The sequence below is a fragment of the Phacochoerus africanus genome, chromosome 12 (assembly GCF_016906955.1).
Source record: "Phacochoerus africanus isolate WHEZ1 chromosome 12, ROS_Pafr_v1, whole genome shotgun sequence".
NCBI lineage: Eukaryota > Metazoa > Chordata > Mammalia > Artiodactyla > Suidae > Phacochoerus > Phacochoerus africanus.
In genome coordinates, this window is record NC_062555.1 from 59,981,454 (window position 1) to 59,998,461 (window position 17,008).

The window sequence follows — 17,008 nt, forward strand, 5'->3', positions numbered from 1 at the left end:
ACCTGGCTGGAGCAGCAACTCGAGCAGGAGGTGCTGCCACCGGGAATAGGCGGAGGCCAGGGTCACAGGGAAGAACCCCCTGCACGTTCAGGCAGTCTTCGAAGCCGACCGGCAGAGGACAATGGGGCCAGGGGCTGGTCTCCAGAGACGCGCCCACCCCACCTCTCCCCCTCCTCGGTGCTCCGCCGCACCCACCCCGCCCCACTTTCAGCGCCTGCCCTGCAAGGAGGGAGCTGAGGTGGGGATTGCCCGGGGGAGGAAGGTGCGGCCACTGGGAATTTTCTCCAGCAGAGGGGAGCCCTGCAATCACCGGTTGCCACACCAAAGCCCCCACCCACTGCCCCCATCACGCACTCGCTCCGTTTATCCTGGCAGCAGGGAAGGGGGAGGAGCCGGAGAGGACACAGCCCAGGATGCCAGCTCCTAGGCGAGGTACCCAGGGAAGGTTTGCTCTTCCACATTCCTCTCTGGACGCGTTGGGGGAGTCACTACCACCTCCTGCAGCTCAGGTGAAGCAAGCCCGAAATCCTTAGGAAAACCCCCAGACCCTATCACCCAACTCATTCAGCCAACCTTCTTTTCCCCAGATGATGACGAGCCCAAGTTTACTCGAAATGCAATTGCAATAACTTTGCCAAGGGCATATAGATGAAGTGAGGGTGGGCTGAGAATGGGTGCCAGAGAGGTCTCCAGCTGGGCAGAAAAGCAACAAGCGAAAGTGCATCTTACCGTGGACTTGGTTTCCAGGCGTCCCTGCAGCGAACTGAAACCGGTCCATTAAAAAGTGGCAAAGTAACACAACTCCTGCAGCTGCCAGGTCGGCTCGCGGGAACCTCGCCATGCCGCCGCCGTGACCTCCCTCTCCCTCCCCGCCAGTCCTTCCCGGGCGCCCGGGGCTCCGGGGCTCCGGTTGGGAATGAGGACCACGGGGCCGAACGCTGCGGACCGGTCCCGGCAGGACGCAGAGGCCTTTGTAAAATTCGCTCAGACTTCACGCCTGGGAGCCAAGAAGAGAAAAAAGGAAGTGCGAGGCGAGCGCAGTCTTCTCCGGACCTCCAGGTCTCTCTTCACAACTTGCCACAGCACTCACAGCCCTCACTCCAGACACAGACTAGCAACTGCGGAGGCGAAAGGCCACTTGCAGCCGGAGCTGGCAAACTCTCCGCTCCGCACGGGCAGCGCCACCCCGGTGCCCGCTGACGGTGACTTCCGAGCCCCGGCGATGCGCTCCACTGGGTTCAAAACAGATCTAATTCCACAGTCAGCTAGGGTGCCTCCTCCAAATCCAAGAGGGCTTTCGGAACTTTCCCCAGTCTTGGGATGGCCCCGCGGAAGATTCGGGTTTGCGGGAAGGGGGTTACTGTGGGTTGGCGAAACCCCTCCGACAAGTTTTTCTTCTTTTCTTCGCCCGATGCAGGGCGTGCGTCCTCGCTCGCAGCCGGAGGGATGGGCAGCCCCTGGGAAGGCTCGAGCTGCAGCAGTCTGAGGTCCGGAGGCAGGAAAAATGTACTGGAGGGGAGAAAAGGGGGTGAGGGTGAAGAAGAAAGAAATGAGGAGGAAAAAGTCAGGCTGAAACCTATTGGGAGAGGGTTCCTCCCGGCTAAGGAGGAGGTGGTCCCAAGCACCGCGGAGCCCGGGAGTTTGGTGGCGGAGGAGGCGCCGCCGCCGCCGCGCTCCCCCGCGCTCCTGCTCCACACTTTGGGGAGGGAAGGCAGCTCGCAATTTGCCAGATCCGCCGCGGCACCCTCCTCCCTCCTCCCTCCTCCCTCCCCCTCGCTCCTCCAGGCGTCTCCCACCTTCCTTCCCGAAACCGGCAGCTCGCACCGACCTGTCCAATGGCTGCACTTTCCTCGGGGCTGGCAAAGGAGTCGCCGAGAGATTAAACCGGGGGAGCGAAGCAGGGGGGAGTGAGAGGGCAACTCCAGCTCGCCGTGCCCGGGGCAGCCGGCGGCCTGGAGCGCCAGCAGAGAAGGCGAAAAGGCGAACACGGAGGGCGGGGAGCGCCAGACTGCACCTCTGCGCCGCCCGGGCGCCATCCCTGCACCGGGCTCGCACCCCCTGCAGCCCGGCCAGCGGCGCCCGCAAGCCCCTGGCCCTGGGCCGCCCGCACGCCCGCCTTCGGGGAATCGCGGCCCAGCAGCGGACCCTGCAGCGGACCCAGCGGGCGCCCGGCGCCAGTGGGGGCTTCCTGGGCGCTAAAGGGTTAATTCCAGTACGCCATTCCCGGGAGGATGTGTGTGGCGGGGGTTGGGGTGTGAAGAAAGCAAACCCGAGCCAATTCGGATACCGACCCTGCGCAGCCCCTTCGGACCCCAGACCCGCGGACGGGTGGAAGGATGAAGGGAGCGCGGTAGCCTGGTCCAGCCGCGGCCGCTGCGAAGTGTCAGCGGGAGCGAAAGCGAGAGTTTAAAGGAACAGAAGGCCCCCTGAATTTCCACCGGGGGCTTTAACAGGCTTTCGCTGGCTGGTTTGTTTTTGTTTTTTCAGCTCGCGGAAGTGCTTCAGCGTTAACCCTTTCCAGCCCTCTAGACACTTTACATCTTATTTTACATAGTTGACCTTCTTTTTTCAGGGGGTAAATGCAGAGAACGGAATGAAAGCATATTGGTTAAAAAGTACAGATTTCTAGCACCAGACTGGGATGGAATTTCACCTCCCTCACTAAATAGCTGTACGACTTTGAGCAATTTCCTTAACTTCTTAGTGCCTCGCTTCCCCAACCATCAAATGGGGAGAACTGTAGTTATGCCTTTATAAAGTTGTATTGGATTACATGAGTTAATACTGAATAATTAAGTAATTGAGACCAGTTCCTGGAGCAATGTACATGACTTCAGAGTTCTTAAATTAAGAAAAGAGAGGGAAGGGAGAGAGGGTGTTCTAAATCAAATGAAGAATTCGCTTCAGTGCTTCTAAGTGCAAAAGGTCCTGTTGGTCTTGTCCACCTTTTTTTTTTTTTTTTTGGTCATTTTAGGGTCACACCCTCGGCATATGGAGGTTCCCAGGCTAGGGGTCAGAGCTGCAGCAGATGGCCTACACCACAGCCACAGCAACACCAGATCCAAGCCCTGTCTGCAAACTACACCACAGCTCACGGCAACACTGGATCCTTAACCCACTTAGCAAAGCTGGGGATCAAACCCACAACCTCATGGATGCTAGTCAGAGTCATTTCCACTGACGATGGGAACTCCCAGTCTTGTCCACTTTTCGGCATGCTTTGAAAAATTTATGGGTGCCATCAATAACCACCTTAATTTGATCTCAGTGCCCACTGGAAGTGGGCCCTGATACTCAAACTACTATGCTAATTTGATACTGAAAGAATGCCTCTCTCATGGTTACTTAGCTGAAGAGAAGAAGAACGGGAAGTGTACCATGTTTTCCTCAATGCAGTATTCAGTTTACTGTTTATTTTGTAGACACACACACACACACACACACACACACGCCTTGCATACAACACTTTTTTAATGCTCTTTGCTAATCTCCTGAGCTGTTTCTCAACCAGTTGATTCCTTCCTCCTCACCTTACTTAGAAAAACCTGGTTCTTTAACTTCTGCTCAACCAAGTTTTCAAGTTCTATGTAACAATGACATCCAAAGGTGAGAACCTGAGGTAGTTACCTAATGAACATTAAATTGGAAAACTGAATCTCTCTATCAAAATCAACCCCAATTGTCATTTAATTAATGCCATTTTTTTTTTTGTCTGTATCCCTAGCGACATCACGACTTCAGGAACCTTTGCATAAACCTTCCCAAAATGTTCTGTACTACTCTATTTCCCATTTATATGCAAAATTATGGGGGCCCAGCAGGAGCCATTTCAAGAAAGCATCTCTCCTTTCAGTTTGGCTTTTCCCCCTCAGCTTTCACAGTAGAAAAATGGGTGTTTCCTGTTTCTCTGAGAAGAAACAAGTCCTCCCCCACCATCCTTTTCTTTTCTTTTTTCCCCTTTATTATTAGATGTGCCAATTAGCAGTGTTTATTTTTTCTTGCTTATTGTCAGCAATGCTTTGCCCTCCTGAGTGAAGCTGTGTACCTTAAGTGGATGCCAAAAATTCAAAGGGAGGCAAGTGGTAATTCAGAGTGAGTCCTGAGGGGCTTTGATGTGTTTTGTCTATCTCACTGGTGCTGTTGCATTTCGCTCATATCTTCATCTTATTCTGAAGAGCCGCACACATAGGAAATACTTAAGTATGGGAGAAGATGCAGATAAAGCAAAAATCAATCATGCATGATGACTTGGTGCTCAGAACAAAGTAAGAAAGAACATCATAATAAAGTTAAGCTTTGGTACACTGCCTTAAAGGTCAACAATAATTACTTGTAAGAAATTACTTTTCCTTTACATTACAGCAAGTAACAAGTAACAAAAATGTTTGTGGGATGGTAGGTTCTGAGTGAAATAGAAAGTTCACTACCCATATAATCCTGGCTAATTAAAAGTCGTGTACTTTGTGGCCTAAGTGATCTGAGTTTGCCATATACATTTCACTACAGAAGAGTCTATTTCAGTTTCATGAAGAGAAATTAAGATGTTTCTGTGGTAGAAGTTTCATCTTCCACCTGATTTGAGAGAATAGTTATCATGAGTGAGGCTTGTTTCTACTGACTATGGTTTTTAAAAGCTGGGACATTTGTTTGTTTTGCTTGTTGCTCACTGGCTTAATTTTAGCTAACCTCTCAAGGAACAAATGAATTAGGAATCACAAAGAAGCAAGATGAGTTCTCTGTTCATGACAAAGATCTGGAGTTGCACAGCAGAAATTATCACAACATTGTAAATCAACTATACTTCAATAAAACTTTAAAAAACTAAACAAAACAAAAGATCTTGGAATTCAATGAACACTGTCTTTTAAGATCTTAAAATTGTATATCAGAATCATTCTCACCATTTAGACAACCCTGGGTGGCATAAGCACCTGAGCTAATGTCTATACAGATGTCAAACCTGTTTGCAGCCTCTTATCTATACCAACCTTCAAAGAGCCATTTTTACACATTCCAAGTGCAATACTACCTGCATAAAGGTAATTACAATTATCCATCTCATGCCACCTCCAACTCTGTCATAGCTGTGTTTCCAAAGACTTGTTCTAAGTGGAAACTTGGCTAGCAGGATACTCAAGAAAACATCATGAGATGTAATACAGGCTGTGAGTACTTAGTATTTATTGAAATCTATTTTTTACTATTTCAGAAAATAGTTACTCACTTTAATAACACTTTCTACAATTGCTTCAGATAAAGAGAAATTAGTATTAGTGGATTGCTTTTATTCAGTCCTAAACTAATACCATGACTTTTTCTTTTAGGTCTATAGCATTTCCTCTCCCTCCTCATTTGATAGGGCCAATTTTTTTCAACCTCTGGTACCCAATTACAAGACTCATTTCTTCACCTTGGCTGCTGTCTGCTCTCAGAATCAACTGAGATTTCATTATATTGTTGATAAATATATCAGCTTTTTTCTCTTTTATAATCTCAAGTAAAATTTTTATGAATATTTTAAATAAAATAAGAATTTTTTAAAAATTCACCTAACAGCTAACATAACTTTTTTTAAGGATATTTAACATTTAGCATAATGCCTTTTGTCTTAATATCAATACTACATTTACTATTTAGATGAAATTAATATATTTGGCTCATTCATAATGAAATCATATGTTGTACTTAAATGGCATAAATGTTTATACTGTCTTCTTTCTGAATTTTAATAAGCTAAAGTTTCTTGGGGTTTTTTTGACCTGTAAATACCAAAGTACAAAACATGTAAAACTCAAAATAGCAGAGGGAGTTCCTGTTGTGGCTCAGCTGAAACGAATCTGACTAGTAACCATGAGGATGCAGGTTCACAGGCTCGATCCCTGGCCCCACTCAGTGGGTTAAGGATCCAGGGTTGCTGTGGCTGTGGTGTAGGCCAACGGCTACACCCCCTAGCCTGGGAATTTCCACATGCCATGGGTGCAACACTCAAAAGACAAAAAAAAAAACAAAAAAAACCCAAGCAAACAAACAAAAAACAAGAAGCCTCAAAATAGTATACAGCAAATTATTAAAATGGAATTGCACACTCCTGTATGATCAGACCACTCACTTAAGATGGCCGTTCTCTTGCTTTTTGTAAATCCCCTGCTCCACCCGTCCCTGCTTTTACCCACTGAGGTGAACGCGTTTACCCCCTGCCCCAGCTAGTGATTGTTCTAATCCTCTGGCTCACCGGCTAGTTTATTAAAGGGAAAGCTCTGCCCTCAGGATGCTTGTTAACCTGAGGGGCTGTAAAGGGCTTGCCCCAGCTGCTGGTTTCCCTGGTAACTGATGAGCCGACATGACGTCAGCTCGCTCCGCCTATAAATAGCAGCCTCGCCTTCCTCCCCCGATCGGCTAAGATGGCGGCATGCCTGGTCTGCGCGTTGTGGCCTCGCTCCAGGTCCCTTTGTTTCAGACCTGTAAGACGCCCTGCCCAACATCATGGACCTCTGTCACTGTCTCCAGGCTTTCTTGAGTCTCCGGGCTGGGCAACCGCAAGGCTTCCGGGCCGGCAGGTGCAGCACCATTGGTAAGCTAGTCAGGACGCCAGGGACGCTCCCATGGGCGCTGAGATGTGGGAAAGGAAGGGGCACTGGTGGGAAATTGTGGGGTTAATCCTGAGGTGGCTGCTGACTAGCATGGGGGTGGGGCGGGTCCTGTGTCTACCCTAAGAAATGCTTTCCTCTCCTGTTATGGTGATAATGTCCTGTTAACATCAGTCTCCTTCCGATTATAAGAGTAGCAGCCCCAGGGTCGTTGTTTATCTGACTGCACAGGGGTGGCTCTTGAATACAGACAGAATGCGAGACCTGGGTTCCCTACAAAATATAAGCATACCTCTGACACACCACCCAAAACATTACAGACACTGGCTTTAGGAATAACTCAGGAACAGACTTGCGAATTGGTCATGGCCAGTTCGCCGCGTTTGGTTGGGGCGTGTGGCAACAGCAAAATAGTACATTTGTTTCATCACAGCTGTGGAAAGGGGTAGAGCATCAATACTGTGTGTGGGGACAAAAGCTCTATGCAGTCTGCAGTGGGTTACAACAGGTGAAAGACATTACAAAAGGCCTGGGTCATTGACCAAGGGAAAACAACTATGCAAAGTCTAGAACAGCTGCGCACAACATTCGGGACCAAGGAACCCATTTTATAGGCCACAAAGTGGGGGAATGGGTCTACAAACATAACCTACGCTGGCATTTCCACCTGCCCTACACCCTCACTGCTGCCAGGCTAACTGAAAGAATGAACAGATTACCTAACAACTGAGGCAGAAAGCCTGTGCCCTCAATGTGTGGATCGGGAGGCTAACTCAAGCCCTAACAACTCTAACTGAACATTCCAGGAGCAATTGCCCCAGTGCCTACAGCATGTTAACCCAGAGGTAACTAGTCAACCCTTGGGTTCAACTGTTGACCACTGAAGAACGGCTGCCAGTTCTAGGGCAGGACGATAACTCACTTTTGCCCTTGCCACAAAATCTACCTCTAGGGGAAATAAAATGGCCCTGGGATTGGCCAGTAAGTCTTCAGTAGTTTGGGTTTACCACCCTATGGGGAAGAGGATTTCAAAGGGACTTAGAGATTTCACCTGTCTTCTGTCTGCCCCACCTAAGACTACTAAGGTAATTAGTCTGGGCCCCCTAATTGGGGAAAGGCACCATTATATTAACCTGCTGTCTGTTGTTCTGCCTCTCCAGTATTCAAGACCGGCCGTGGGGACTCCGGGTGGGCAGGTGGTTTGGTACTGCAGGCCGGGACAAAAACCACAGGTAGGGTGGTGGTGATATCTAAGGATGCTGTTACTGCTTATATTTTAATGGTCATGATCTTCCCTGTCTGTGTGTTAAACATCTTATATTTCATCCTTTGTCTAAGCAGAGGGAACCTGTTTATGGGCTGGGCAAAGATTCATTGTGAAATCAAAGTGATTGCTGGCTCTACCATGAGAGCTGCTATCATCATCCTCCTGTGGATATTCATGAAAAACTGACCTGATGGGTGCCTGGCTCCAAAGTGTGCCCACCTGCTGGACTCTGTGCTGCATTTATGGTGTTTGGTTGCAGTACATGTCTGCACACCTGAGCCTACGTTTATCTTGGAAGAGGGGCAGAACAAGATTGTAAGCGTCAAGCAGGGTATGTATGGGAGTGGTCAGGCCACTCAAGACAGCTCCTGTTTTTGAAAATCCTCTGCTCAACCAGTCTGCTTCACTTAATACTCCCACTCACGTGAACATGCTTGCCCCCCACCCCAGCTAGTGATTGTTCTAATCCCTTTGGCCAGAACAGCTCCACCTGCTAGCTTATTAAAGGGAAGTAGTTGCCGTCGTGAAGCTCATTAACCTGAAGGGCTGTAAAGGACATGCCCCAGCTATTGGTTTCTCTGGAAACTGATGAGCCAACGTGAAGTCAATTCTCCCTATAAATGGTAGCCGCCGCCTCCTCTTCCCCTGAACAGTTAAGATGGTGGTGCATTCTATCTGCTGTACATGGTGGGGGCGTTGCTCCAGGACCCTTCGTTTCAGGCCTGTAAGACCCCCTATCCAATATTATGGATGTCTCTGTTGCTGTCTTCAAGCTCTTTCTTCAGTCTTGGAGCTGAGAAACTATGAAGGTTTGTGGGCCTGCAGGGTGCAGCCTAACAACTAAAAAGGGTAAAGGAATTACCTGACTTTTGTTTCGTTGTGGCAACAATGTACTAGGAACATAAACCCTATTCCTCAGTTATACTCAATGATAAATTTAACTCCTACACTTTGCTAAAAGAAAATGAGCGAGTGCTCAGCAGGCACTTCGTGAATAAATGAAATAACCATGTGAAGAAATATGCTGCTTAATGCCTACTATGGAACACACGGGGAAGTTCTGAAATTGCTGATTGTCATAGATACTCTTGTCAATCTAGATTTTTCCTAACTAATTAAAAAATGTCTCAACCACAAGACACAGATTTTCCAAGTGTCAGACTCAGAAGTTCTGCTTCTGCAGAGTCCCTGGTGGAGACGATGACTTGCAGTGCAGATCTCAGGCCTGCAAACTGCTGGAGTTGTCAGCACCATGTGCTGAACATTTCAGCCCTGGTGGCTTTACCCCATTTCTTTTCCTCACCTTGCAGTCACCTTGTTTTCCTTTCCTCTTAATTTCCTTTCATATTCACTATATAAATTTTTTATTGATAGACGATTGACATAGTTTAAAACTCATTTAAAGTGTACAATTCAGTGGGTTTTACTATATTCAAAGGTTCTGAAACCAAAACTACCATCTAATTGGAGTCATTTTGATAACCCCCCAAAGACCTCATTACCATTAGCAGTCACTCCTAATTCCCCTCCGTCCAGCCTATGGCAACCACTAAGATACTTTCTGATCTCTATGGATTTGCCTCTTCTAGACACTACATATAAACAGAATCATACCATGTGTGACTTTTGGGGTCTGCCTTCTTTCCTTTACCAAATTTTCAAGATTCATCCATGCTGTAGCTTGTATCAATACTGTATTCCTTTTTATTGCTAAATAATAATCTATTGAATGGATATACTATATTCTGTATACTCAGCAGTTGATGGACACTTGAGCTGTTCCCACTTTGGGGCTATTGTGAATAATGCTATGAACATCACATGCAATTTTTAAAGTATATGTGGATACATGGATGATAAAGTTACTCATTTTCCTTTGTAAGGAAATGACAAACTGTCTTCCGCAGTTACAGTCTCAGTAACGTATGAGGGTCTTCGTTTCTTCATGGACACTTGTTACTTCTTATTAAAACGGAAAAACGTAAAACCTATATACATCGTTTCATGTGCTTACTGGGTATTTGCATATCTTTGGATAACTGTTTCCCAAACCCCTGTCCCCCTTTTAATTGGGTTGTTTTTTTCATTATCGAAATGTAAGTGTTCTTCGTATATCCTGGACACTAGGCTTGTGTGTGCAATTCACATATCTGACATTTTCTCCCATTCTGTGGATTGTCTTTTCACTTTCTTGATAGTGTCCTTTTATATACCATTTCTAAAAATTCTGATTAAGTCTATATATATTTCAAGATTTCTGCCTGAGGTATCATATATAAGAAACCCACACCTAATTCAGGGTCATAATGACACCTCTGTTTCTTCTAAGAGTTTTATAGTTTTAGCTCTTACATTTTTTAGGTTTCTGATTTATCTTGTTTAAATATTTGTATTCAGTGTGAGGAAGGGGGCCAAAATTATTCTTTTGTATGTGGATATACAGTTGTCTCAGCCATCATTGATGAAGTTTTTCATTGAACTTGGCATCACTGTTAAAGATCAGCTGGCATTAGATGTATGGGTTTATATCTGGACACTCAATTCTATCCTGTTGATTGATATGTGTATCTTAGTGCCAGTACCAAGCTATTTTTGTTACTGGGCAAAAATAGTAGTTGGGGTTTTGATAGGGATTAAATTTACTCTGTAGATTTTAATTTGGAGAACTTTTGCCGTCTTAACAAGAAATCTTGCAATCCATTTATATGGAACGTCTTTCCATTTATCTAGGTCTTTAGTTTCTTTCAAAAAGCTTTCTTTCAAAGTTCGCTTCATGGCTCAGCAGTTAACAAGCCCAACTAGGATCCTTGAGGATGCAGGTTCAATCCCTGCCCTCGCTCAGCTGTGAGCTGTAGTGTAGGCTGGCAGCTACAGCTCCAATCTGATCCCTAGCCTGGGAACTTTCATATGCTGTGGCTGTGACTCTAAAAAGGAAAAAAAAATAGCTTTTGGTGTATTAGCTTTGTACTTTATTTTTATTCCTAAGTGTCATGTTCTTTTTCATACTATTATAAATGGAATTTTCTTAATTTCCTTCCTAAATTGTTCCTGGCTAGAGTATTACTTTGCTATGGCTGTCAAAACAATGCCACACACTGAGTAGTTTAAACAACAAAAAATTACTCAATTTGGAGGCTAAGTCCAAGATCAAAGTGCCAGCAGATTTGGTTTCTTCTGAGGCCTCTTTCCTTGGTTTGCTGATAGCTACCTTCTCTAAATGGCCTCACATAGTCTGGGCTTAGTGCAAGTGCATCCCTGAAGTCTTGGTCCGAATTTCCTCTTAGGACACTTTTGTCTGCCTCACTTTAATATAGTATCTTCTTTAAAGAATGTATCCCCAGATACAGTCACATTTTGAGGTACTCTGTATTGGGAGGGGATACAGTTGGCCACTAATGACTGGTATACAGAAATGTAAATGATATTTCGTTTATTGGTCATCTATTCTGCAACCTTGCTAAACTCATTAATTCTAATAGTTTCTTAATATGTGTAGATTCTGGTTTTCTACATTATCAGATCATGTTATCTACAAATATAGTTGAACATTTTTCTTTTGAATATGGATGCATGCCCCCTCACCCCCGTTACCCTGGCTAGAACCTCCAGTACAATGTTAACTAGAAGTGTTGAGAGTGTTTGTCTTGTCCTATCTTTGATCTTGGAGGGAAAGCTTTTGTTCTTCATTAAAAGTATAACGTTAGCTGTGGGTTTTATCAGGCTGAGCACCATACCTCTGTTCCTGGTTTGAATGTTTTTGTTAGGAATGGATATTGGATTTTGCCACATTCCTTTTCTACCAATGTGACTATGCATTTGTTCCTTTTAATCTGACATAATGTATTTTTTCTTTTTTTTATGACTGCACCTGCAGCATATGGAAGTTCTCAGGCCAAGGGTCAAAAGACCTGAGCCTTATCAGGTTACGGCAATGCCAGACCCACTGAGTGAGACCAGGGGTTGAACCCAGGTCCTCATAGAGGCAACACTGGGTCCTTAACCTTCTGAGCCACAATGGGAATTCTTGGAATAGTGTATTGATGAGCAAAACTTGCATTCATGATATACATTCCACTTGGCAATGAGATATACTCCTTTTACTAAGCTACTGAACTTAATTTTCTAGCATTTTTTGAGGATTATATCAATCCCTTTAAGAGATACTGGTGTGTATTTGTTATTCTCTTGTCTAATTTTGGTATCAAGATAAACTAGCCTCATAAGTAAGGAAGTACTCTTTGAGAGAGTGATTTCGTTTCCTTTGGATATTCAGAAGTGGAATTGCTAGATCATAAAAGCTCTACTTTTAGAGGAACCTCCATACCATGCTTCCAATTTACCTTCCCACCAACAGTGCACAAGAGTTCCCTTTATTACACATTCTCACCACCATTTATTACTTGGCTTTTTGCTAACAGGAAGGTGGTGATAATCCTGTGGTTTTGATTTGCATTCCCCCATGAGTAGTGATGTTAAGCACTTTTTGACCATTTTTGCTGGCTTTGAGAAAATTCAAGTCCTTTGGCTGTTTAAAAATCTAATTATTTGGTGTTTTGCTAATAAGTTGTATAAGTACTTTGTACTTTGGATAGTAACTCCTTATCAGATATGTGGCTTGTAAATATTATCTATCATTTCACATGCTGCCCTTTCATTTTTTGACTGTTAACATTTGCTGTGCAGAAGCCTTTTAGTCTGTGGTCTGACTTTATTTTTGCTCTTGTTGCTTGTGCTTTTGGTGTCAAATCTAATCAGTGCCAAGATCAAAGTCAAGAAGCTTTTCCCTTGAATTATGTAGGAGTTTTATTGTTTCAAATATTACATTTAATTCATAATCCACTTCAAGTGAATTCTCATGAGTGATATAAAATAGTTGTCCAATTTTAACTGTTTGAACATGAGTGTCAGTTTTTCTTGAAGAGAATATCCTTTCCCCATTTAGTATTCTAGGATCTCTTTTCAAATATTAACTATGAATGGTAGGTTTATTTCTTTCCTTTCGATGCTGTACCTTGGTCTATGTGTTTTTTTAATGTTTTGATTATTATAGCTTTGTAATATATTTTGAAATTAGGAAGTGTGGTTCTTCCTGCTTAGGAAGAAATTGCTTTGGTTATTTTGGGTCTTGTGTGGTTCCATATGAATTTTAGGATTGTAAAACTAAGTGTCTTAAGATCACTTAGATAATCATAGTTTTTCCTCTATTAATATGGTATATTGCTTTTATTGAATTGCACATGGTAACTATCCTTGCTTTTCAGGGGTAAGTCTCACTTGATCATGGTGTATGATTCTTTAAATGTGTTGAAGTTGGTTTGCTAATATTTTGAGTATTTTTGCAACTATATTCGTCTGAGATATTGGTCTGTTGTTTTTTGTATTATCTGGCTTTTGTATCAGGACAATGACACACTCTTAAAATGGTTTGGGAGTGCTTTCTGCTATTCTTTTTCTTTCTTTTTCTTTTTTTTTTTTTTTTTGAGGAGTTTGAGAAGAACTGATTTAATATTTTTGGTTCAGTAGAAATCACCTGTGAAACCATCTGGTTATTGGCTTTTAATGTGAGGTTTTTGATTAATGATACAATCTCTTATTGGTCTGTTTATTTTGTTCATGATTCAGACTTGGCTATATGTTTCTAGGAATTTATCCATTTCTTCTAGACTTCCTAATTTGTTGGTGTATAATTACTCATCGTTGTCTCTACAACTTGTTCTATTCCTGTAGTATTAATTGCAGTGTCTCCTCTTGACATAGATGTTTTGAGTCCTCTCTTTCCTGATAAGTCTGGCTAAAGATTTGTTTTCAAAAAAGTCTTAAATCCATTAATCTTTTCTATTTATTTCTGCTCTGGTTGTGTTCCTTCCTTCCTTATGCTCTAGTTCCTTGAGGTGTAAAGTTGGATTGTTCATTTGCTCTTTCTTAATAGAGTATTTATCACTATAAACTTCCTTCTTAGAACTATTTTTCCTGCATCCCATAAATTTTTTGGTATATTGTGTTTTCATTTTCATTTGTTTCAAGATACTTTGATTTTTCTTGATTTTTTTTTTCTTCGATCCACTAGTTGGTCAGGAGTGTATTAATTTCCACATTTTGTTAATTTTCCAGTTGTCCTCCTGTCATTGATTCATACCACTGTGGTCAGAAAAGGATTTCAATATTTTTAAGTTTGCCAAGAATTGTTTTGTGAACCCCACTAGTAAATTTTTCAATCAGTTATTATACTTTTCAACTTCAGAATTTTTATTTATTTCATTTTTATAATTTATTTTTTCCTTAATATTTTCCTTTTAGGTGAACTATTAACTTTCATAATTTTTTAAAACTCTTTTGGGTATAGTTTCCTTTAGCTCTTTGAACATCACTTAAAACAGCTGATTAAAGTTTTCATCTAGTAAAGCATCTGACCTTCCTCAGATTATTTCTATTGATTGCTTCTTCCCCATACATGGGCTGTTCTTTGTGAGTCTTCCCCCCACCCCCAAACTGAACATTTTAAATGTGACAGTTCTGTATATCAGAGTATATTCCCTCCACAGGGTTTTGTTGTTGCTGTTTTCTGTATTGCTCTTTGTCTAGTAATTTTCCTGAACTAATTGAGAAAAATCTGTATTCCTTGTCATGTAGCCACTTTACTTGGTTATCCTAGCAATTGCTAATAATCAGATTTCCTTTAATTGGAACCAAATTTACTGTCTTTACTGAGAGGTTTGTGTGTATGTTCTACGCCTTCAATATTCAGCCAGATAGTTTGCAGCTCCACCTTAAGTCTCCACTTTCTGCTTGTGCATGGACTTAAAGGTCAGCCAAACATGAACCATTATAGTCTTCTGAGGTCTTTCCTGGACAGGCACACAGCTCTACACACCCATGTGGCATTCTTGATTCCCTGAAATAGTGAGTCTTTCAAAGCCACTATAAGCATATCATTCTCCAGATTTTCTTCTTCAGATTTTTGGCTAACCTACTGTTTTCCCCAACAGTTCCCAGGCTCCCCAGGCAGGAGAAAAGGTAATACACTTGACTCTAATTGTTTTCAATAAATATCTCCTCACCCACCTTCAAGCCCACCATAAGGAAAAAGGCTTTTAGTTCACAGTATATACCAAGTCAGCCTTGAAAATGGGTCTTCCAGGGACTCTTCAGACAGGTAAAATAATGACCATACTTTGGAAATAAGGCTTTGAAAGAAATCTAGTTCTGTTCACTCCAGTGGCTGACATGCCATATTAGGAATGCAGGATGTTACCTATGAAAGCTATCCCTGAAGGAGAGCAGGGGGATAGGACTAGAGCATGATAAAATGCCAAAAATCCTACTGTTCTTGAGATTCAATCATTTTTTCTTACATAGCACTGCTTGGGTTGCCGCAAGAAGCCTCTTGGCAATTCCTAGAATTCTGAAAAGATTCTTAGCATTTTATCAGTTGCTTTTATGGTAGAACAAACTTTTGGAAGCCCTTCCTCTATTTTTGGGGACATCAACCCCTGTATTTTTTTTAAAAAAGGCTGACAATGTTGAGGATTAGTGAGGGTAATAGCTCTGAAAAGAATTAAAGGATGACAGGAAGAAAAATACGTAGTTTATAAAGTACCTGATTTAATTTTTAAGTTAATTCTTTGAAATGTAGAAGAAAACAGCATAACATCTGTATGCTGTTAAAGAAGTTTAGGGAGTTATAAAATATACTGGTTTTCTCACCTTTAATACACTTCGCTTTAATGTCAGCATAAAATAGCTTTAAACTCAATCTCATGAAGTCTCCTACTTAAAGCAGCTGTCATCTATTGCTCACCGCCCTCTTATATAACTAGTTATTCACCTTTTAATTTTAAAAATTGAAATAAACTACATATATGGAAATGGACTTGTATGTTGTAAATCTCAACATGTAAGTCAGCTAAACTTTCTCACTTGACTATGTAAAGTTATTTTTGTAAACATCTGTTTAAACTGGCTCATGTCTACTCAGTTTCTAAGAGTAATGCAGTATAACATTGTGGACATTTCTTAAAAGCAGAATTTCCCTCAAATGTCCTTATGTGCAAGTGCTGACTAAAATGAATCATTAAATGATAGCATTAAAATAGCTGTTATCTAATGTAAATTGATAATAATCTCAGCCAACTTTGTAATATTTTTTCTAGTTAGATATCACGATGTCCCTGAAGTGACAACTAAGATCCTAAATAGATGTTTCAAAGTCTCTAACCTCCTTTTGGAAAAACTGTTGTATAACTGTTGTATATAAAATTTTTCCATCTTAATCATTTTTAAGTTTACAATAAGTGACTTTTATAGTCAGTATTGTGCAGCTAATGTCACTATCCATATTGAGAACTTTTTCATCAAAAACTAGAATTCTGTATCTTTAAAAGATAATTCCTCATTTCACCTTCTCCACACTCCCTCCCCACGCCCCTGGTGACTAATACTCTACTTTCTATATTTCTGAATTTGACTATTAGAGGTACCTCATAAGTGGAATCATACAATATTTGTCTTTTGTACCTGGCTTACTCTACTTACTATAACACCTTGAAGGTTTATGCATGTTATAATATGTATCAGAATCTGATTGCTTATTAAGGCTGAATAATCAGTATAACCTGTATATATACCACACTTGTTTATTCACTTGTCCACTGGCAGACATTCGAAACTACTTCAACAAGGATAATAATAATCCATATGAGCAATGAGGAACTGAATTGGGAAGAAATGTCAGCAAGTAAAAATAAGACATTAAATCTTAGGACACATGCATGTTTTATGCCACATTTACATGGCAATTATTTAGATAAAATTTGAGTTTTTCATCTGTTTACCTGGACATGGATAAAATATTGAATGCTAGATGAAGTTTAACTTTTACCTGATTTTTTTGTTTCATGTTAAATATACCATATAAAAATCTCAGTTCACAACATTAAGATTTGTAAAGCATAATACACACCAAAAGTCATAAATGCTACTTGATAATGTGTCCATTATGGCACTGATTTTTATGACACTGGTTTTGCAATAAGCATGTTTCATTTTATATCCTGTTAGTCTACGTCTAGCATTTATTCTAACCTAGGCTTCACTGTCACTTGTTTCAGAATTTCCCTGGTGATCTGGCTGGCACCTAAAGGTCTCCTTTGCTTCC

At 42.1% G+C, this 17,008-nt stretch overlaps 1 protein-coding gene across 1 annotated transcript in view; it reads right to left on the minus strand.

Moving 5' to 3' along the window:
• PLXDC2 (plexin domain containing 2) overlaps nucleotides 1-841 on the minus strand; it is a 407,227-nt gene extending 406,386 nt beyond the window's left edge. The window contains exon 1 of the mRNA XM_047755528.1: nucleotides 730-841. Coding sequence (XP_047611484.1) covers nucleotides 730-841 — 112 coding nt within the window. The remainder of the gene's footprint in view (nucleotides 1-729) is intronic.
• Between the last annotated feature and the right edge of the window lie 16,167 nt (nucleotides 842-17,008).